General features: G+C 41.7%; 1 protein-coding gene and 1 long non-coding RNA gene across 3 annotated transcripts in view; one reads left to right on the top strand and one right to left on the bottom strand.

Moving 5' to 3' along the window:
• Positions 1–23,741, bottom strand: part of CUBN (cubilin) — a 266,372-nt gene that overhangs the window by 176,221 nt on the left and 66,410 nt on the right. The window contains exons 27-28 of the mRNA XM_033403470.2: positions 22,116–22,303; positions 272–422 (exon numbers count right to left, since the gene is read on the bottom strand). Coding sequence (XP_033259361.2) covers positions 272–422; positions 22,116–22,303 — 339 coding nt within the window. The remainder of the gene's footprint in view (positions 1–271; positions 423–22,115; positions 22,304–23,741) is intronic.
• LOC117196127 (uncharacterized) lies at positions 5,900–22,124 on the top strand. 2 transcript variants are annotated; one of them, XR_007475855.1, is made up of 4 exons: positions 5,900–6,033; positions 7,257–7,309; positions 8,180–8,362; positions 21,785–22,124. It is a non-coding gene; the product is annotated as an uncharacterized LOC117196127 (long non-coding RNA). The 2 variants fall into 2 exon arrangements; XR_004476196.2 differs by lacking the exon at positions 21,785–22,124 and having other exon boundaries at positions 8,180–13,419.

Below are 23,741 nucleotides of genomic sequence, written 5' to 3'. Positions count from 1 at the left end.
ACTTTACCTGCTTCACTGTTTTCCACCTCTTTGTTAAAATTCTTTTTACAAAGCAGACGAGAGCCGGGGCAGCACCGCGGCCTGGGTTCAATCCCTAGTCGAGGAACTGAGATCCCGCTTCAAGTTGCCACAGCCATGGGCACCCCACAGCCACCGAAGATCAGTTCCACTATTCGTGAATGGTACTGTTTCCAAATATAGAATTGCAAAGGGAACGGTTCTTGGTCAAATAGCAACTACCAAATACAACTGAGATCAGCAGAGGGCTTACCTTGGATGAACCACTGCATCTGGAATCCTTTCTCATGGTAACCGACCCCGTCGGTATAAAACAGCACTTGAAGCTTGGAGCCCGTGGTGCTCCCTGAAGGTGGAATGTCTGCTCCACAATAGCGCCCCATGCGCCGTGGGCCATCATACAGCTGCAATCAGAGAGAGACCTCCCAGTGTGAAAACCTACAAGGCTTGTCAGATGGAAAAAGCAAAGTCCACTCGTGCAGCAAAAGCTGTTCCTTGCTTCAAAAGTTACGGGTAAATCTACTGAGGTGGGTTGAGTGCAGGAATTAAAAATAGATAATTATATACAGAGAGGTCCCTCCAAATTATTGGTTGGCCAAAAAGTTCACTTTGGCCAACCCAATATAATCCAGGCACAGAAGAAGGAAATGCTGGGCCAGGGGAGATGGGTTCACATATGAATCACACGTGAGAGATGTTCAGTGAATAACAGTATTGTAACTGTAAGCTATAAATTTTTAAAATAAATACTATCTATAAACAATTAGACATTTTGGAAAACTCTGAAAGGAAGATACAAAAATTAATCCCACTGAAGAGAACCACAGTTAATATTTTGTTAATACCAGAAGCTTCTCTTACCAACATTTTTTTCATTTGTTTGTATACGTACATATACACATATGTGTGCAGGGGAATATGTGTGTGTATCAAGTTGGGCTACACATTTAATGGTGTTCCCTGCTTTTCACTAAATAGTCTATGTAAACATTTTTAATAGTGGCACAAAATACTACGAATATGCTGTATTTACATTATAATTCTACTGTTGTTCACTTAGGATACTTCCAGTCTGGGGGCCAATAAATATAAGTCTTTGCCTGATAGTTTAAATTTCTCTTAGGAAAGATTCCTATAAAGGGAATGAATTAAAGACCATGATCTTTCATGGCTCTGGATATATATTTTTAAACTTCTTACCAGAAAGTTTATACCAATTTATTCTCCCACCAGCAGTTTATGGAAATATTTTATGACTGCCATTATTTTAAAAACTGGGGCTAATAGTGAAAATTTGTTTTCTTTTTGTAATTGTCTTAAGTTGTTACTTTGGGGTTGAAGTTTCTTTCATGTTTACTGGGCATTTCTTTTTCCTTTCTTGCAACTTTTCTGCTGAGGTCTTTGCCCATTTCCCCACTGAGGTACTTATACATCCTGTTGGGTACCTTTTATCTGCTTAATTTCATCAGATACATATCTCCAAACTAAAAAAATAAACACCTTTGCCATATCTCTTCAATTGGTAAAAATAATGATAATCCAAAAAGATTGGCTTCCTCATGACTCAGGCCACTACATTTTCTTTTAATCTCCAAATGTCCACATGAAATGCTTTGTTCCAGTTACCCTTGGGATGAGCTGCCCATTATAAAAAAAATGGAAAATGTCTGATCATGCACTTCCTTTATTATTCACTTGGAGAGTACACACGTGTGAGTGTATGTGCTTGTGTGTGTCTGTATGTAAATGTATCATCTGGATTCAGTAAATTCCACACTGACCAAATTATTTTTATTTATTGAAATGTTATCATAGAAAATACTGTTTGAAGCATGTTGATTTGAGCATGGAAAGCTTCTTAATCAGATTCTACAAAGCCCCTCCACGGAGCCTTCCCTAATCCCTGTAGCCGGTCATAAATTAGTTTTCCTTTGAAACCCCTCAGCTTTTCATTTGTGCTTCTTTGTGGAAATGGGCACATTCTGGTGATGGGCATGTGTGTCTCTCTCCCCTACTGATTACGAGTTTCCTTAGAGCCCAGACTACCTCTTACATCCCCTCACAGCCTAGCACAGGGCTTTGTCCAGGGCAGGTTCCCAATACAACAGCTTCAGAGAAGGAACACAGCCATCTCCCCGACAGCTGCATTGATTTTAATGGCACTTAATCTGCATTGTTACTTTAACGCTGCACAGTTAGATACATGTTAGGGTCTTACAGTCCTAAACTTCAGCATGCTCCTTTCAGGCAGCAAAAGGTCTGCGTCCTTTGTGGCCACTCTGCAGAAGGGCCTTGTTCAAGGTCATAATAAAAATCGCAGATTTCTAAATTTGGGTCGTCTCACTGAGTTCTCAAAACGGGCAGCAGATCGGCCGTACATTTCTGTGCGACGCGGGGAAGGTCAGTTGAGATTTAAAAAGAGAAACTCAGAAGTCCATTATATCACTCACTCTTAAGTACTAAACTTAAGCATTTTATGCAAATGATAAAGATGAGGTTTAGTTTTCAGACCTGTCCCTGCAGCTTCCTTTTAATTTTTTAAATACTGCTGCTTTGGATATATGTATTTATTATCAAACTTCTAATACTGTAGGTGGTTGACAGAAGACATGAAGGGGGAGCAAAAATGAGAGAAAGAGTAAAGCCACATAAAAAGAAGAGGAAACAAAAACAGCCCTCCACGCCCCGTCTCCAGACCCACCACCCACTGCAGGAGGTAGAGGGGGAAGAAGGTCTGTATGGTAACCTGTTTATTCCTAAACTATTGCTTCACTGCAGGGTATTTATTTCAGCCACAGAGTTTCTATTAAACCTAGGGTATGAATTCCAATTCAAGACTAATTAGTACAAAAATAAACATACTGTTCTCACTGCCAAAGCATAATAAACAAGAAAACGCTCTACTGGTTTCCACTCCAAAAGGCTCATTCTAAACTTTGGATTGTACTGCAGTGACCAAAACTTTAATTACTTCATCTTTATCCAACAAAACATGAGGTAAGATCTCTCTAGAACTATAATTGCCTTAAGCTTCGTGGATCTTCTGAAAAACTAGGTGGCAACATTTTGAGGAGCCCTAGTTTAGATTCTGTGCACGGTCCTAAAGAGTATAGTGCTTTTGCCTCCCAGCTCAGTAAGGTTAAGAAACGTGACACTTTCACATGACTTGGAGGGGATGTTTTTTTCTTCCTTCCGGATGGAATTACTTCATTGAAGGAGAGCCCCTGATCCCAGTGGCTCTTAAATAACACACTGTGAATGGAATGGGGGTTGGGGGCAAAGGGAGTGGGTCTGGGGGGAACAGTGGTGAATAACAAGTAGTTTCTTTTTGCCTTTGGAGGGAAGAGAATGATACGTTGAAATAAACATCAAATAGACGTTGATGAAAATACTTACATATAATGTCAAATAAATTAATGACTTAATTAGTGTAGAAAAATACCTCTCTAGAAGAAAAAAATCCCACACCCCTAATTTTATGTCTTTCTAACATTTACACTTAATTAAATCACGGGTTTTTGTTTATACTCACACAGATGGCTAAGGTCACCTCAACAATTCATTCCCTCGTTAAATTTACCACCCAAAAAGGAACAGTCATTTTTCAAAGTACACAAATACCGGTTACCGTGGAAACCAGTGGGTGCCTGCTGTTCCTGATTCTGTTTTCAGAGCAGAATGTTAACCACAGGCCATCCCAGCTGTGACTCACTGGGACTCCTGGCCAGCATGTGGCTTGGTTCCACTAAGGGTACCATTCCCGGCTTTTAGAAAGCCCCAAGATTTACCCCATCTGAACAGTATTTGAGGCCTTGAGTCCATAGGAAGGGGACTAGCAGAAATTAAGAAGTGTAAGACTGAGATTCTTACTTTGAATATGAAGATTGAATTTGTATAACTGTGTCTAGAGGTTTGGTTTTTTTTTTTTTTTTTTTTATGTTTGTTTGTTTTTGCGGTACGCGGGCCTCTCACTGCTGTGGCGTCTCCCCTTGCGGAGCAGGCTCCGGATGCTCAGGCTCAGCGGCCATGGCTCACGGGCACAGCCGCTCCACGGCATGTGGGATCTTCCCGGACCGGGGCACAAACCTGTGTCCCCTGCATCGGCAGGCGGACTCTCAACCACTGCGCCACCAGGGAAGCCCCTGGTTTTTTTTTTTAATAATTGAAATGCTGTTTACATTTTCAAGTTGCCATTTAATGTATCTTCAGATGTGGATATGTATATGTACAAAACCTGCTGTGTAGAATCTTTTCAGTTATCCTCTTCAGGAGAAGATTCGTTTAGGGTTTTTGTGTTTTAGATCTTCCACCCCCGCGCCACCCTGAAACATCTCAACCACTCTTACAACACTCGGAGAGGAAGGAAATCTCTTGCAGAAGTCTCGCTTGCCAATTTCTATCTACTTCCTTTGCATGGGTTTGATAATTCGGTGCATGCAGAGTTGATAAGACCATTAGATTTCTGACTACGGTTGCAACATGAAATGATCCGTGGACTCCTAAATAGTACAGACCCATGCATACAAAATGGAAGACAGAAAACCAAAGACATATCACTGACAGAGTGAGATTTTTTTAAGATTAAGGTTTTTGTAGGTACTTTACGAATCATTGGAACTCAAGTCTGGAGAAACCCAGGGTCAGCTAATGTGTAACCTGTTCCCTCAGCAAGAAGCAACTTTATGAACTGCAAGAACTCTCAGAACAGAAGTGTGCTTTTCAAGGGCCTCTTTGTTGCTAAATGGTTTTATGATTTTGAAAATTTGTGATCCTAATGAATGAAATTATAACTAATTGTCTCCTATCTCAGTTTGGGATGTATAGATAGACTTCTTTTCTAAACCCACTTTAGAATCACAGTGAATAACAACTAAAACTTAGCCCTTTCTATTTTAGATCAGCATCGAATTCACACTTTTTCTAACTACTGTTTTTCCTATTTACTTGAAATTTTTCTGGAAGAAAAACATTTTTATAGTGGAGGTTTAATCGTAAGAATTAAATATAGTCCATATAAAGAAATTAAATCAAGAGTTTCTTTGAGATCGTATCATTAAAATATGGAGAAACTTCCAGAAAAAAATTTTGGTCCAGTTCCTATAACAAATCTTTAAAAACCCCAAAAGAACTTTATCCTTTAGAGTTTAATATGTAATTGAAATAATTCATCTGCCGTGAGGGAGAATTCTAGGTATAGTAGAGAATCCCTGATAGTTTTACAGAGCAAAACTTCTGGTCAATGTAAAGAAGATAGTTACATTTCTGAGAACTATACTCAGTGAGTTCACAGAGTGGCTTTTTGAAGTCAATGTCACTAGTAGAAGATTATATTTCAACTGAGAGCCAGACAGTAATTTTACTGTAGGAACACACTAGAGTATATTCAATGTGGTCAGTGTCAGGCTCTAGATTCAAAGTCCAGTCTAGCACTAAAATTTGCTTAGAATATAATCTTGTGAAAATTACTTAACCTCCGTAAGCTAAGATTTCTTTGTAAACTTGGCATCTTAATGGTACTTATCTCATAGGGTTGTTGTGCTTAGCAAATGAGACAAACCAGGTAATAGGTTGAGGATGAGTCCTGGCATATGGAAAGTACCCCAAATGTTATTCTAACTCTTGGTCAGAGGCAAAGGGAACCAACCTTGTTTCTAAAGAAACCATAACAGAAATAGTTTTGAGAGAAAAAATATGATGGGTAGGTAGAAAGAACTTGAACTGACTCACATAAAATATTTCTCAGAAATCATCCCTGGCAGACCAGACGGGGAAGTAACAAATCAATGAATCACTTGCGAGGAGATGGATGGCCGTCAGGGGCAGCATGTTGCTATGACGACCTGGTTTTGTGTGTGGGGTGCAGAGCCCAGTGCAGATCATGCAGTGGGGCAGACGGACCATGGAGTGTGTGTCTGAGTGGAGGGAGATGGTGGATCATGGCAGGGCTGGTGGCGAAGAGGACACTGGGAAATCTGTCAAGGCTGCCCTGGTGAGCGGATCAGGGAGAGACCACCGGTAAGCAAAGTGGCTCTACCTGTGTTTTTTCCTGTTGCAGCCTCCTCTCCCCTTTCCGTCCGGCCAGCCAGCCTGCAGCTCTGGCTGCTCGGCCCCTGGAACTCCAGAGGAGTGGGAACTGGTGAATTCTTGGAGCACCTCTTCCTATTTTCCCCACCCAAAAAACAAGTGTACCAGGAACTATGGGAACCGCTTTATCAGAACAGCTGTTGAGAACATTGTTATTCAATGTTTACAAACAAATCTCCTGGATAAACTTGGAGCTTTCAGAGTTTACCTTAAATTTGAAGGGCTTTGAAATGTTCCTGTAACAACAGGAGAAATTGCCAAGCAAGATTCATCAAGTAGGGTAAAAGGCTCCCACTGTGGGTGAGAAGAGCCTCGGGGTAAAAAAGGAATCCAATTGTGGAGGTAAACTAGGCAAAGGTTTAAAGGAAAGCACATCAGCAGAGCGCGGTAGGCTCTAGAGGGCGCCGTGATGGCCCTGGAGGTAAAGCCTCCCCGTGAGACACCGGGCGCTCTCACAGTGCCCTCGGATACAGAGGCACACGTCTCCCCCGGCCCGGGAAACGCACTGCCATGTGCTGCAGGCTGCAGCAGGAAGCATGAGGTACCATCTAAAAGGAAACAATGACTCAGTGCTGGGCTTTGTAGGAGACAAAGAAACACCACTGAAAGACCACATGCTGAGTTATTTTGTGTCACTCTGAATTACAGGTCTGTCTCAAACACAGACCATATAGTCTCCTTTCCATGGGGTGGCTAGTTGTTGTCCCCTCTTAATATTTATTTTTGCTTTCTACATATTACTTATTTTAGAAGTCACAAAGGCCGATTTGGGTTTGTTTGGTTGGTTAATCATTGTTTAATCATGGATGTATGCAAAGCTTTAACTACAAAGATGTTTTATCTCAGCATTGTTTATAATAGTGGAAATGTGCAAAGATTCTATGTGTTTTACAACAAGAATGGGTGGCTGTATTGTGATGGTGGAACATTCGATGTTGCAAATGCTGTGGTGTAACAAGGAGATAAATAAGTAACAAGGAGAAACATTCGCAAGCTACTGTTACATGTAAAAAAGTCATTATAGGACAGTATGTACAAAATGATCCCCTTCAAATATTAAAATAAAATAAATATATAGGATGGAACTACAGGAAATAAGTACCACCAAATATTATCAGTAATGATGTAATTTAGGTTATTTTTATTTTATCTAGGTTTTTCTATATCTTCTAAAATGTCTGCAATGACTGTATGCCTGTGTAATCAGGTAAGTTTATTTTTAAAGCACTGTCTCTGGGGACCTACTGACATAGCAATGTAGATGTGCACTGGTAATGTTTTTCCAGTGTCAGAATTCCATACGCTTTTAGGTTCTCAGATACCCAGCTGGTCTACTAAAAATATTATATTGTCTGTCTCCATAATCATTTTTATGTGTCTCAAGATTATCCATGAAAATTAGCCCATTAAAATGTTATTATATAAAGTAATCTCCTCCAGCATTAATTTAAAACCATATTTTGTCCCCAATGCTTCCTTTTTTAATCATAACTAGGTTTTTATTATTAATTAGACTAATTCGTTATTAAAAAATCATTCTTTCAGATGTTCAGGGACTAAAAAGCTCTCACAAACATAAGTTTTGATAGTCACTGATGGACCAATAAGTGCCTAATTCCCTCCCTAGTGGGAAGTGAAATGCTTTGAAAGCCAAACATATTCTCCCTCGTATATACATGAACATTTAATTCCATGAACCGCAGCCTTCCCTCTGCCAACTCTACCGCTAATGTGAAGCACTCAACATTTAAAAAAGATTATTCTGCCTCTTAAAAGCCTAACCATCTGCTACAGATGGACTCAGAAACAGGGAGGGACCTATAGCACAGCATGAAATCTTAGAACCTGGAGCTGGAAGGACCGAAAGCCCTGCCATGCAGACTCTTCCCCAACTGAGGGAGGGCGGGAGAAGAAAGCCTGTTCAGTACATAAGTACCTGTAAGAACTGAAGGGTAAAGATGGCATTTTTGAAAAAATTCTGAAATGTTGCAGGTGGAAATTGTTCCCATTGTAAAACATAGTCAATCAGTGCAATTAACTGAAATCCACAACAATGACCACCAATTTCTGAATTTAGCCTTCTGCTTCGTGCCATGTGTCTCTTGGATGATGGAAGAGACCTTGCACGCACCCGATGCCTGTGGTCTGAGAAGCAGAGCTCGGTGAGGACCACCAGGAAAGGAAGTGTGGATAGAGCAATTTCAAGTTTTGAGCATCAAATGGAATTTTCACTGGCTTGCGGGTAGTGTGGAAATTATTGGTAGGTCTGATTATTATTTAACCTGATCCTGTCCTTCATGTTTGAGAGGATACTGAGAGGGGAAACACACAGTTTCTTTTGAATCTGAGAGCAAAGGCTCTCTTTTGAAGGCTGCTGTATTTGCCTCAACTGCAGCAAATTAATGCAATCCCATGAAAATTCTTCATTGTGAGGGATGGTGACAAGTGATCAGCATGTGCCTTTGAGGAAAGGGATTTTGATCACACTGAAATAAACATCTCTCCCTTAAATTTTCTGTAATTAAAAAAACTCGCATGTTACTTGGGCATTTTACTTGGGAGTCTTAAAATTCTTCTAAAATGCTTCTTGTTGCACTTAGTGACACTACAAAGTATCTGGCTTAATTAACCAATGGATACGCTTCATTCTAAACTCCTTGTGAATCATGATCCTGCTTCGTCCAAGGCTAGATTCACATCCGGTAGGGAGTCTTCAACTGAATCGTTTGGCACACTGTTTTCGCTTTTTACGTGTGGTTTTGAACAGCGGTTGTCCTTAGAATTGAAATAGCTTATCTGAATTCTAAGCAAAATGCCAGGCGTCCTAGAAGCGAACTTCCTCTGACAGACAGTTCCAGGAAACATGACTCATCTGCCCAGGAAGTGTGCCGTGGAAGTGCTATGATAACAGAGTCAGTGCAGATCAATCGCTGCTAAGACACCAGATCTCCTCTGCTTCTCTGCATTTCTCCAGCCAGCAAACAGGATTTTAACTACTGCACTCTTCGATTCAGATACCCAGGCCCTGTGGCTTTTGGAGGAAATCTGTGAGGCCAGGGAAAGGGAGCCCTGCTTTCAACAGGTGGGGCCAATCTACGCTAATCACGCTGGGAAGGCTGTTTTGGAAATCAAATAACCCATGAAATTGTGTTTATGTTGAAGAAAATGATAAATAATATTTATTAGCACTTACTCTGTACTGAGTATCACTCTAAGCCCTTTCCATGTTATTACCTAATAAAATTAAAATTCCTAGAGGCTTCCCTGGTGGCACAGTGGTTAAGAATTCTCCTGCCAATTCAGGGGACACGGGTTCGAGCCCTGGTCCGGGAAGATCCCACATGCGGCGGAGCAACTAAGCCCGTGCGCCACAACTACTGAGCCTGTGCTCTAGAGCCTGCGAGCCACAGCTACTGAGCCCGTGCGCCACAACTACTGAGCCTGCACTCTAGAGCCTGTGCTCCGCAACAAGAGAAGCCACGGCAATGAGAAGCCCGCGCACCGCAACAAAGAGTAGCCCCCGATCGCCGCAACTAGAGAAAAGCCCATGTGCTGCAACAAAGACCCAATGCAGCCAAAAATAAAAATATATAAATAAATTTATTTTTTTAAATAATAAAATAAAATTCCTAGCAGCTCTATGATGCAGATAACATTTTTATCCCCATTTTAGAATTCTGGAAACAGGTATAGAGAGGTAATTCAGCATTTTGAAAGGCATCAACAACTCGAGAAGAATTGTTCTTGTTTCCTTCCTTGGTAATTATTTTTTTAAAAAAAGAATTGTTAAATTCAAAAATACAGCAAAGTCCTTATTCTCTGTGATAACAGAGAGTAACACAAATAATTTTTTAAGTAACAGTGATAATACCCAAAACTCCTGTTATTCAATGGAATCAACATTTTCTTCACTATATTTCTTAATAGAGCTTGGAATAAAATAAGTGGACCAAAATGTTGGCTTTCTCATTTATCATTTACCCTTTGTGAGAATTGTCAAATGCATTAGTGAAGCAGGCTGTAGACAGAAAGCAAGAGGAAAATTAAATGTCTTGAGAAATGAACCGTTATTTATATCTCAGCCTAAAGAACTGAACGCTCTCTATTTAGGAATTTCTTTATACCTAACTAAGGTGCTGGGGCAAATAATGACATTATGTGGGCTTCCCTGGTGGCGCAGTGGTTGAGAGACCGCCTGCCGATGCAGGGGACACGGGTTCATGCCCCGGTCCGGGAGGATCCCACATGCCGCGGAGCGGCTGGGCCCGTGAGCCATGGCCGCTGAGCCTGTGCGTCCGGAGCCTGTGCTCTGCAATGGGAGAGGCCACAACGGTGAGAGGCCCGCGTACCGCAAAAAAGGAAAAAAAAAATAAATGACATTATGTAAGTGTTTACTATGTGCCAGTCTCTTTATATATAAAAACTCTTTTGTGCCGACTATCCCATTTTACAGATGGGGAAAGTGGGCCACTTAGAAGCTAAATAACTTGCTCAACATTTCCTGGCTAGTTAGTGGCGAAGTCCGGGTTTAAACCCAGGCTACCTGGCTCAGAATCTATACTATACCAAACTAAACAGGTGCCGAGACTACTGAGCAAGATTTCATGTTCTATTATGGAGACTGAGTGCCTGCGAGACATCCTCCAGTGAGTGAGCAAGGTGAGGTGCTAAATCTTCGTTTCTTATTAACATCCACAATAGCCTGCAGATAGAAGAGAGCTGGCCTGAGCAGTTCAAATTCCAGGGAACGCCCCAAGAACAACAGAAGGATCAGCGCCTGGAGCCGCTTCCAACTGTGGTTTACCTTTAAACCAAAACGTTGGGAAACTGAGGTCATTGTGTGTGAGATCTGTACAGAATCAGCTGTGTCTTCAAGAGACCAGCAGTGATGAAATCACAGACATCTGTGGACACTTTGCTCATTAGAGAGGATGCAAAGTCTTTAAAAGGATAAAAGAAGTCAAAGTCCTCCCAAGAGCTGAATGGTGGAGGAAGGACACTTGGAAGAGAAAGAGAACAGACTCTGAACTTTTGGAGCCAAACAGACCCAGGCTGTGCCTGGGAGTGGAAGTCAGACCTCAGGAGGGAGGAACGGCCACTCATAACCGACGAGTCACGAGGAAGGGAGACGACTCGTCCAAGAGATGGAGAGACAGCGTCCTGAAAGGTAGGAGGAAGAATCTGAATGGCCAAGAGGGAGTTATCCTCTCTGTGGGGTGAGCATGGGGGAGGAATAATAAACATTTCTGGAGTACTCATACTTGCCAGCTGTGCAGATCACTTCATTTGATCTTATAACAACTTCGTGAGTAGTTGTAAGTATGTTTGCCATTTAATACATGAGGAAGCCGAGGAAGCCAGAGGTTAACTTCTGTACCCAAGGTCACAGCCAGTGAGAAAGAGGAAAGCTTTGAACCCAAGTGGACTTCAGAGCCTGCCGGTTATTGCGACCTGGGTCCATCACCTCCTGGCAGTGTGATCTTAGAGTGAGTATTGTTGCTTACCTGTGGCCCAGTCCTCCTGTCTGTGAATGACCACAAAACCACCCAATTGCTAAATTATCCTGAAGATAAGCAATAATTATCTATCAAGGTGTCTATAAGAGTGGCTGGCACATAGTAGACATTGATTACTGTGATTCTTTTTTTTAAAATTTTTACTGGAGTACAGCTGATTTAAAATGTGTTATGATTACTGTAATTCTCAAAAGAGACGTTTGAGATGTGAAGGAGAATTTTATAATCTCTCATGAACTTGAACATTTTGCTTCTTTGTATGAGAATAAAAATGGGAAAAAGATTTTGGAAAACATCTCTAGAATAATGTTTCCCTAAGAATGTTCTGTGGATTACAAATGTCCAATAGGTGTTAGAATTCTGGGCCAAGATGGAATCCATCTGGAATGTTGCCTTTCGTGTCCCCGAGTGTCTCCACCCTGAGGGAGGCCCCTCTGCCTCTCCTGGTTGTTGCTCTGCACGCAGTTCTATCAGGCTGTATCCTGATGTCTTTCTTTTCATTGTGTTACCACGCCCACTCCATCCAGTGTTCGTCCAGTGCGGTTGATTCTACCCCCCAGGTGCTCTCACATCCCCTGTCGTTGACACATTCTCCCTCCACAGCCGTGTGAAGGGCTGGCCATCTCGCACCCGAGCTGCAACAATCCTCTTTCTGAATCTCCAAAGTTCCTCTTACCCCTCCCACTTATCCTCGAATCCAGAGTGTGGCAAAGCGCCAATCCAGCACACTGTCTCTGCTCACTCTTGGAAGATCTCTTGCTGCCCCAAGCGGTCACTGGAACTCTGCACCTGCGCACAGGGCTCTAACCTGCAGGTCCCTGCCCAGCTGGGAGCCGCAGCCTTGGCCTCAGACACGCTGTGTCCTTTCGGTTCTGACAGATGTTCTCCTCGACCCGACTCGAGCCAAGCTCCTCTGAGCCTTCCTCCCAACTAAGCCTCAGCCTTGGCCTATAAGGAATGCAGAGTCTCAGCGCAGATGATCTCATCCACTTTTTCTCCCCAAATCAAAGCACCGAAACAAACACGAATGTAGTTTCTAACAGCTCAAGGCCACATCCCCAGGATGACCCCAGGCCCCCTCCAAGTGCCCGCCTGAGAAAGCACAAGGCCGCCTAAAGGATTTACTGTTTGTTCCAGCCAACACCTGAGGATAGGCCCCGGACCACCCTTTCTTGGAGCGCATACTAAAAAGGGCTTAAAATTGTGACTCCTTCTCCTGTCCTTTTGAGATGTATTGTGTATGTATCTCCTACAACTCACAGTGTCTTTCTCAAGGATCTAAACTCCACTCCTTTGAAATGAAACCATTAGGAAGGACAGGCCCCTTGCCTCCCAGTCTCTGTGAGAGGATTGAATCCTTACCTCCATCACTGCCAGATACAGACACAGAGGCCTAACCACGCTCATAGTGACCAACGCTCGCTAGTTTTTCACATCCCTGACTCTGCTCGAGGCCCCGCTGGTCCCTTCCCAGCTCCCTGATTCTCCCTTTAAAACACCCGGTCATCTCTGTACAAATTGAAGTTAAGTTCAGTTCATGCTGGACCTGCTTCCCTATTGCAGGAGCACAACGCTGATTAAAATATGTTCTTTCCGGGCTTCCCTGGTGGCGCAGTGGTTGAGAGTCCGCCTGCCGATGCAGGGGACGCGGGTTCGTGCCCTGGTCCGGGAAGATCCCATATGCCGCAGGGCGGCTGGGCCCGTGAGCCATGGCCGCTGAGCCTGCGCGTCCGGAGCCTGTGCTCCGCAACGGGAGAGGCCACAACAGTGAGAGGCCCGCGTACCGCAAAAAAAAAAAAAAAATGTTCTTTGCACTTTAACTAGTGTCTGGTTCTGTTTACCTTTGAGAGTTCCTCAAACACAACTTGCCTTAGTGAAACCTACAGCTCCCTGACACCTTGCTCAGTTACCCTTCCCCAGGGTTGCCTCCTCTGACCCACGGCGAGCCGGGTCCTCCTGCTTCGTGTCTCTAGAGCTTCCGATAATATTCCCCGATAGCACTTCACAGGGCTTGTGACTAACTTTGTATTGTGTGATAAATTAAGATCTGCCTCCTCCATGAAAACAAGAAAAACTGATGCTAGAACGGTTTTATTTCCACAGCCTATGTGTCTAAATTATACTTGAATGACTGAATGAGTGGATAAATGAATGAATGATGCATATGTAGGATGGTAATAGCCTGAGGAAGTACTACAGCAAAAACAGAACAAAACAACTGACCCTGTTACATTGTGTTTGATTCAGCATTTCCCAAATTTATTAGAATTTAGGTCTCTTTGTTTGTAAAACATCTGTCAACACGTGTGGCAGAGAGAGCTAAGTGGTTTCCCCAAATCAACTTCCCCTTTGTCTGGCTTCCTGAATCACTATGTGGAAAGCAAAGGAATACCTACATTGGTCTCTAACATGATTGAGAAATAAACTTGTATTGTACTAAGCATCTAAGAATTTCCAAGTTCTCCATAAAACAGCTAGTATTCCTTAACTAATTACAATAGCTTGTGGGTCTGATGCTGCACAGTTGCAGTTATGGAAAATGCTGCCCAGGCTGCAGACTTAGACAACATGGATGTAGCACTGGAAGACTGAGGGACACTAGTAATGTTTTCATGCATTTTTTTCATTAGCAGCGGCTTATTTTGTCACTGAAAGGAGGACATGGAAGTGCGATAAGCAATGATATAAACATCTGGTGAACAGGATGACATCAGAAAGAGGAGTTGGCAAGACATGAAGTGAATCTTATAAAGACTAGAGGGAAATGCATTTGACAGAAGTCACTGACATAACTGAGGGGACTTGAAACGGACATAAGAGGACAGGGGAAGGCATCAGAAAGATATGAAAGGATGTCATGCAAGATGATAGTGGCAAAGATGCCAAATAAAGAAAGTGGAGGAGAAAGTTTAGAATCAGAATTCACACATGGTAAAATGAATCTGACATTTTTATGTAATGAGATAAACATAACAGTATCACCAGGCCTTGGTGAGTCAAAGCATATAATTCAGCTGTAGCAATGGAAAAGTAAGACCTACTGAAAAAGAAACATGTAATAGCACTCGAAGTTGTATGTTAAGAAGATACCTATTAAAATACTTACAGCTTCCCAGGAGAGAGCTTTGCAGTGAGGATAAAATGTGCTGTCACGATGGAAGTGAATGACAGACAGTGGCCTCAGCTCCTGGACTAAGGCTTAGGTGGGGTTTGCTCTGTTGGGATTCCCAGGGATTTTGATTGAGTGGGTCTGGGGTGGGGTCTGTGAGTACATTTTTCTAACAAGATCCCCAGGTGATTCTCGAAGGCAGCCAGATTTAGCAGCCAGTTATGGGGGCTTTATCCTCCACCATCAGCTTCTCCCTCAGCAGAATTTTTTTTTTTTTTTTTTTTTTTTTTTGCAAAGGAAGCATATCAACACTAGTGGAGCAAAAAGACACACAGGAATGGCAACGGGCAGATGTCTTTCCAGACACCTCTCGTGTCTTGTTCTTAAAAAAAGCATAGCATTTGCTGAATTCTTTATGTGCTGTCCTCTGTCAGAAAGTAAAGAGTGAAGAGAAGTGCTCTCATGGACTAATCCTGACCAGCAGAGAAGTGGCTGTTACTGTAGACGTGACCAAAACGTTAGGCGAGAGCGATCAATTTCCCTAGAGCCTGTGATGATGGGACACATCAGTCATGAGCTTGAGGTTTGAGAGACTGAGACTTTGCAAGGAGATATGAGCCCAGGGACCAAAAACAATTTAAAAATTAGGGACTTCCCTGGTGGCGCAGTGGTTGAGAATCCGCCTGCCAATGCAATCCCTGGGCCGGGAAGATCCCACATGCTGTAGAGCAACTAAGCCTGTGTGCCACAACTACTGAGCCTGTGCTCTAGAGCCAGTGAGCCACAAATACTGAGCCCGTGTGCCACAACTAGTGAAGGCTGCACACTCTAGGGCCCATGTGTCGCAACTACTGAACCCACGTGCTGCAGCTACTGAAGCCTGCAGGCCTAGAGCCCGTGCTCCGCAACAAGAGAAGCCACCACAGTGAGAAGCCTGCACACCGCAACGAAGAGTAGCCCCCACTCGCCGCAACTAGAGAAAGTCCACATGCATCAATGAAGACCCAGCACAGCCAAAATCTTTTAAAAAATTTTTTAAAAGAACAAAGAAAAACAATAGATAAAGGAAAGGAAATTCAAGAAAAATGACATATCATCTCACACCAGTCAGAATGGCCATAATCAAAAAATCTAGAAACAATAAATGCTGGAGAGGGTGTGGAGAAAAGGGAACACTCTTGCACTGCTGGTGGGAATGTGAATTGGTTCAGCCACTATGGAGAACAGTATGGAGGTTCCTTAAAAAACTAAAAATAGAACTACCATACGACCCAGCAATCCCACTACTGGGCATATACCCTGAGAAAACCGAAATTCAAAAAGAGTCATGTACCAAAATGTTCATTGCAGCTCTATTTACAATAGCCCGGAGATGGAAACAACCTAAGTGCCCATCATCGGATGAATGGATAAAGAAGATGTGGCACATATATACAATGGAATATTACTCAGCCATAAAAAGAAACGAAATTGAGCTATTTGTAATGAGGTGGATAGACCTAGAGTCTGTCATACAGAGTGAAGTAAGTCAGAAAGAAAAAGACAAATACCGTATGCTAACACATATATATGGAATTTAAGAAAAAAAAATGTCATGAAGAACCTAGGGGTAAGGCAGGAATAAAGACGCAGACCTCCTAGAGAACGGACTTGAGGTTATGGGGAGGGGGAAGGGTGAGCTGTGACAGGGCGAGAGAGAGTCATGGAGATATACACACAAACAAACGTAGTAAGGTAGATAACTAGTGGGAAGCAGCCGCATGGCACAGGGATATTGTCTCGGTGCTTTGTGACAGCCTGGAGGGGTGGGATAGGGAGGGTGGGAGGGAGGGAGACGCAAGAGGGAAGAGATATGGGAACATATGTATATGTATAACTGATTCACTTTGTTATAAAGCAGAAACTAACACACCATTGTAAAGCAATTGTACCCCAATAAAGATGTTAAAAAAAAAAATACAAAATTTGAAAAAATAAAAAAAAAAAAAAAGAAAAAGAAAAATGACAAATTCTTAAAAAATTAAACTCTGTCCACAAAGTCAGGAAAAATTTGGGGAGCAGTAAAAGGGAAAACCTCAGAAGAACTCAATCTAAGAAAAAAAACCATGGGGCTACCCAGGACCCTTCTGACCATTTTATGAGCACACATAACAAATTAGCTAAACTTCGGGATATGGTACAATTAGAAAAAAAAAGTCTATTTTTTAAAGCTATGACTGGGGCAAAAGAAAGATGAAAATGTGAGTTGGACCAGTGCTTACAGAAGATAGTGTAATGTGGTGAAGATGAAGTAGAAAGATTCCTTGTATGATTTTGAAACTGGAAGAAGAAACACTGAAATCCAATTTAGAATATAAGACAGTCAATTCCTTTACTTGAATTTTTCCAGGTTCAAGTGCATTACATCCTATTGAACTGAGAGGTGTGGTCATTGCAGAACTGATTTTGTAATCTTGCTTGCTTTATGGGTAATTCAAAACAACACTTTAGGGGAGTTCCCCGGTGGTCCAGTGGTTAGGACTCCACACTTTCACTGCCAAGGGCCTGGGTTCAATCCCTAGTTAGAGAACTAAGATCCCACAAGCCACAGGGCATGGCCAAAAGAAAAGAAAAAAGAACAAAACAATGCTTTAGCATGCTGGCGGAATCCTCCTCCCTGCTGGAAGGTTCTGCCTCTTCCCACAGACGTAAACTCTGAGCAATGCAGGTCAGAGGGCCGGACCTCACCGCTCCTGGGCAGAGCTGGCCATGCCGCCTAGAGGGGCGCCCATCCATAGGCAGCCTAGATCCATGCCTTGCTCTCAGGCTGAAAAAGATGAACCACCCGTCCTTGTAATTTGTCAAGGGCAAGTCTAGGTGGTTGTGAGCACTTGAGGTCCACGGTCACGTAGTGTCATGGCTGGGGTGGCCTTATTTAAGCTAAAACTGAGAGGCTGCAGAAACTCAGAGGAAGCTGTGGGGACGAAAGGTAGAAACGGACTATACGTACGCAGGGAGAAGCAACAAAGCCAGAAGAAAGGAGAAAGAAAGGAGACGCTACTGAGCGCCCTTGGTTCCCGCCCCCTCCCGGCTTTTCAGTTGCTGCCGTGTGTCACGAGGATCCTCCCTTTCTTAGAGGAACAGCCCTTTCCCAAACACTCATCTTTCCTCCATGGGTTAGTTTGAGCGTGTACCTGCAACCAAGAGTATAAGGCAGAACAGGAGGACTGCCAGAGGCCTGAAGGGAAGATGTGTCAACTTCCAAAATGTGGGAAAGATTTATTCTGGAATCTCACAGATGAGTAAGATTGATGGTAATTTCGGGAAAAATTCTAAATTGGACACTGAACGTAAGTTGTCAGTATGTAGCAAAGGTATAGCAAATGACCACTGCTTCCCTATGAAAATGTCATGCTAAATAACATGAATTCCTCTTGGTGACAGTGTCACTAGAGGGGTCAACCTGAGGGTTCCATGGAAACCCCCTCTTGTCACCTCTGAGAATGACAATTACAGAAGAGAACACGCATGGAGTATGTGTCCAGCATCAGTCCAGAGCCACAGAGCCTGGTGGAAGGCCTGGCTTTGCTACTATAACCTTTGTGACTACAGACAACCTGGCTTTGTCTCAATTTTCTCACCTGTCAAATGGGAAAATGATATTTCCTACATCACACGGTTGCTGTGAGAATTACCTAGCAAATAATGTGTTCAATAAATACCAGCTATTATTATTACCAAGTTGTTTGAATAGTGCTATCCCGAAAATGTTCAATAACAGATGCATTTTAATCCGAGAAACCTATCATTTTAGAGTATTTGAAACAGGTAGCATCTTTCTGATATTTTTATCAATTATTTTTGGAGAAGTCATAGGCCAATGGCCAATGAGTTTATATGCAAATGAATAATGCTCTAAAGACCAGAGAATCAGGATTTAGAGGAATCATGATGAGATGGAGTTCTAAGGCAAAATAGTGAAATATAACTTAATAGAAATAATATCCTATGTCTGGCTATGAAGCCATTGCCATTCATGTAAAAGTGACCTGGAGATTACAGGTGTTTAATATCATCCAACATTACGACTTGGCTAACAAAAAAACCTACAATACCAGAGCACGAGAACCAGATAATATGGTCCAATGCCAGGTTAGTCGGAGCGTTGAATCCAATCCAGTGCCACATTTTAAGAGACACTGACATACAAGAGAACACGAAGAGGAAGGTATCCCATGAGAGCTGATCTTTCTGGACGTCTTGGCAGCATCTCTCCTTGTCACCTTGTGTCACAGTCTCTCCCCTCAGCTTCCATGCTCGTAGTTTTCCTCCTTCCTCTTCTCCCCACCCACATGCTCCCAGTTGACCTAACACTGGCTCTGGATTTCCTGTACCTCTCTGTGCTGATTTCTCCCAAATCCATCACTTTTGTTTGTATATTCAATACCTATGAAAAATCTCTTCTTCCACATAGAGTCTCAGACTCAAAATAAAAATGAAAAAGTGAAATCAACTTATAAAATACAAAAGAAATCCTTAAGGTTGACTTTCCCAAATTGCATGGGCAATATGGTCTTACTCCTTTAAGCAAATGACCCTTCCTCCCACTGAGTATTTTATTTCCAAATATGAATCATTTCATTTTGCCCAGAGGACAAAGTAATAAAGGATGGAATCGCTTCCCAGTGGGATCTTTACCAACCCACACCTCTCAGCAAGGCTGGGCACAGTGTCCAACCAGCACCTAATCAAGTCCTTTCATAGTTTCAATTCTGTTAATTCAAAATAACTCAATTCTGGCTGCAGTAATAGCTACTCACTTTGGTCTTGGCTAAGTCACTTGAAAAAACCATTGAACTAGAAGTTATTAAAATAATGGAAACTAGATTTTGTGTTTGTGGCTCTTCTCTCCTTAAGGGGTTATTTGTGCTTTTAAAATTTCCATCATAAACCAGCCATTGTAGCGATTGCTCTGGTCTTGCCCCTTGGCTTACAGAAATGGAAAACCTCTCCTCTCTCTGGCAACAGTGCGATTCTTTGGAAGGCTTTGCTGAACTTCTGGTTCTCATTCTGTGTTTTTGCTGCTTTCACCATCAATGTTGCATAAGATACACATCATCTGTGGACGCCCTCTGATTAGTGGCTCGGCCATTGTTGGAACAAGTATTTTTCATTTGACAGTTTTCGAGCACTTCCAAAGATTATCTGATGGGCCTTTTTGTTACCATTCCACCCTCAAGTAAGTCCAAAGAACTGGAGTCTGGTCCCTGGAAAGGTTTCAGCTCAGTTCCTCCCCACTCTTTCTGCCAAAGCCTCCTTTAAAACCCAGTTCAAAAGCTTCCTCCCCTCCCTGCTCTCTCCAGTGTGCTTTATCAAGTAAGGCACCCGGCAGATTGTTAAATGTGCAACACTCTTCACGCCCATGAATTGTATTTTGGGTTGTGCTTGAAGTGGCTGAACTGCAGTGACTGTGTAGAGATTATACAAAAAGGCCAGTTTGGAATTCAGTTCTTTCTCACTAATTAATAGCTCTCCTTAAGCTGATGCTAAAATATGACTGCGATATTCAGTTTAACCTGAACTTACTGAACCCCTATAAGATCCCAACTCTGTAATCAGTGCCTGGGTTACAAAGTTAATCAGAGACAGCTCACACCTTCAGAAAGCTCATGGTCCAGTAGGGCATGTGGACACAGTCACAGAAGTACAAACATGATATGATAGACTGCTGGGTTTGTGGTATGAACACGTAGCTTTGGAAGCAACCTGTGCCTTTTTTTCCCTAAAGAATGAACAGTGTCTCACCATGTGAAGAAAAGAAAAAGGTGATCACTGCAGGTAAAGGAATGAGACAAACATGCCATTGTTATGCTTGTGAAGACCACCTGAGCACTAGATCAAGGAAAGGAGACTTTAAACCACTGTCAGTTTCATGCTTGTTTTATGTTTGTTTTACGTTGTCTCATATTGTCTTTGAATACTAGTAAATATAACTTTCTCATGGGTAAACACTATGCTTACTGTTTCTATGATACTGAGCTTTTCTAAATATAAAGCAAGATTTTTTTTTTTACCCAAAGAAAGTATCCTTCAAAAAAGGGAATCCATGTATTCAGCACCTCACAAAGTCTCTCAAAGTACGGGAAGCTTTCTCTTCTTCGTTTTGAACAAAAGTACAATTTGAAAAAAATATGTCAAACTCAAATGACCTCGATCAATGCTAGTTTGTTTTAAAGAATTGGTAAAAAAGAGGGTTAAGAAACTTTTACAAAGATAATGGTTTTTTCCCTGGGAATATGTCCTCAAAGTTACATGTGCTGACCGTTGGAAGCCTTTGCAAGCAAGACTTCCAAAAATCACTGACCATCTTAAAGAGAAAGACACTAAACAATTGTGTTTGGATAGATGGGATGAGGGGAAATGTCCTAACGTTATCAGAGTGGGTACTGGTCTCTTCAGAAAAGATTTCTAGTGAAAACATCATACGTAGATTCAGAAGTATTATATATTAGCAACGTAGACGGAGATAAAAGATGATGTGTTAGAGGACTCAAAAAGTGATTTTATTAATGATGAAAACTAGATGGCAAAATATATGTAAACAGCCTGAGTAAAATCGTTTCATGAAGTGTGAAAGTGGAAAATAATATTCTAAACTAATAGTTTATAAAATATATAATTTTATATATGAATGTATAACTACATTTGTAAAGTAAAGTAAGTAGCTGCCTACCTGTTCAATCTATATCTCTACAAAGTTGCATATGCAAATTAGCAAAAAAGCTTTGGTAAATAAAATATTTTATCATAAAAGTAGCAGATTACCTCATATTTTGGGTTACTTAATTCTCAAGCAACTTTTATCACATAGCATTGTATATGGAAAGTTCAATAAATGTTATTGGTGGTCATTATTGTAACACATAGAAACTTCCATTTTACAAAAAGAAAAATTAACTGAAATGAACTTAAGTTTAAAATAAAAAACAAGAATCAATATCATGATTCCCAGTATCAGGTAAATTAAGTGTTAAATAAAGCCATGATACTTAAATACTTTCTGATTTCTTGTTTACAGAGAACATAAAAACAACCAACAAAAACCAGAAGCTATCCTTCTACTTCTGCATTATTTAAGTAATATGAGATTACTCAGTCCAGAAGTTACACTGAAACCTAAAAACATAGTTATTTGTGAATATAATTTAGTAGATTAAATATCCTTACTATCAAGATGATGCAGTGAAAGAGACATGAAATATACCTGTTCAAATACCATGGGTAGTTGGCATACTATAGACATGTAGGGCAGAGTGAGAGATTCGGTTCTACAAAGCATGATGACTTTTATCTTGGCTTGCTAACTTGAGCTGAAAATGCAGTGATTTATTTAGCTTCAGAACACATACCTCTAAGTAGTCGGTGGAGCAGTTTGTGTGATGTTCCAATTCAAAGGCTAAAAACGTATAATTCACAGTGTTTCCAGTTGTTGCTCGGATGGTCCAGTTGCAACGCTGATTGACAGAATAGGGATTTGGAAAATGTATACTCTCTAAGATGCCATACGTCTGATTCACAATCACCACGTTCTCACACGCTGGAAAAAATAATAATGATTGTTAAGAACCACCGTCATATATATCATAATTGCTCCAAGATGTATGTGAGATTTTCCTTTAGGAAAACAGCTAGGTTAAAAAGAAACCTATGGGGCTTCCCTGGTGGTGCAGTGATTAAGAATCCGCCTGCCAACGCAGGGGACACAGGTTCGAGCCCTAGCCCGGGAAGATCCCACATGCTACGGAGCAACTAAGCCCGTGCGCCACAACTACTGAGCCTGCGCTCTAGAGCCCGCGAGCCACAACTACTGAGCCGACGTGCCACAACTACTGAGCCCGCACTCCTAGGGCCCGTGCTCTGCAACGAGAGAAGCCACTGCAATGAGAAGCCCGTGCACCACAATGAAGAGTAGCCCCCGCTCACCGCAACTAGAGAAAGCCCGCGCACAGCAACAGAGACCCAACGCAGCCAAAAATGAAAATTAAAAAAAAATAAATTTATAAAAAAAAGAAACCTATATGTATGTGAGTGTGAGAAACCTATATGTATGTGAGTATACAGACACACACACACATGCATGCATATATATACATGTAGTTGGTACAGCATCTTTATAGGGAAACGGTTGCCATTTAGAACAAATGTGAAATAATACTTAAGTGAATTCATAAACCTTAAAGTGTCATGAAAATTGCCTGCGTTAAAACAGGCATCAGATTCCTGTGAATTGGTGCAGAGCAGAATAGCTTAGCACGACTCAGACATCAGTCTAATTTGCTTGTTTAGAAAAGTGTATTAAACATTCCATGCTTCTGTTTTTCTAACTTTAGCATTTGGAAGGGACAGAAATCTTGGCCTTTAAATTCAACAGTTTAAAAACACAAAGTCCTGTGTGAGGGCTAAAAATGAATAACAACATGGCTTTGTTGAACATTCAAAAGTCAGCATGAAATTCATAATAAAGACTCTGTTATTCCTCCAGTTAGTCATCAGGAAGTATCAAAAAAATAGAAGCAATGTAAAGGATTTGAAGAAGAAATAAAAACATTAAATTCTGAATAAAGTCTTCAAGCCAGTGGTGGCATTTCCGTCAGCTGAATTTTCAACAAAACCATGCTAGGGACTTCTAGGTACGGGGTAGTCCTGGGAGTCAGCGCCAAATTCCGCCAGACTTAATGGCTTGAATAAGGCCTGTGCAGGCCTCTTCTCGAGTCTTTTTCATATTGTATGATGTGCAATAAAAGAGAATGGGAAAATAAATACTACATCAAAAACGTTGTCTCTGAAAAATGTGGTTCATAGATGCATTTCTACTACACTGCTTCTCCACTGGTGGCTGGGACACCATTTGTAAGCTTTGGTATGGACAAGCCTACATTTGTGGGTCTTCAAAATCTTCCTTTGCTGGAACAAGGGAATAAAACTCTTTCTTCTTAAAAATATTTAGGTCACATTTTTGCCCACCAAGGATTTCT

Source organism: Orcinus orca, chromosome 2 (genome assembly GCF_937001465.1).
Source record: "Orcinus orca chromosome 2, mOrcOrc1.1, whole genome shotgun sequence".
Lineage (NCBI taxonomy): Eukaryota > Metazoa > Chordata > Mammalia > Artiodactyla > Delphinidae > Orcinus > Orcinus orca.
The sequence above is the reverse complement of the archived record's forward strand: the minus strand, read 5'-3'. Positions and strand labels throughout refer to the sequence as shown.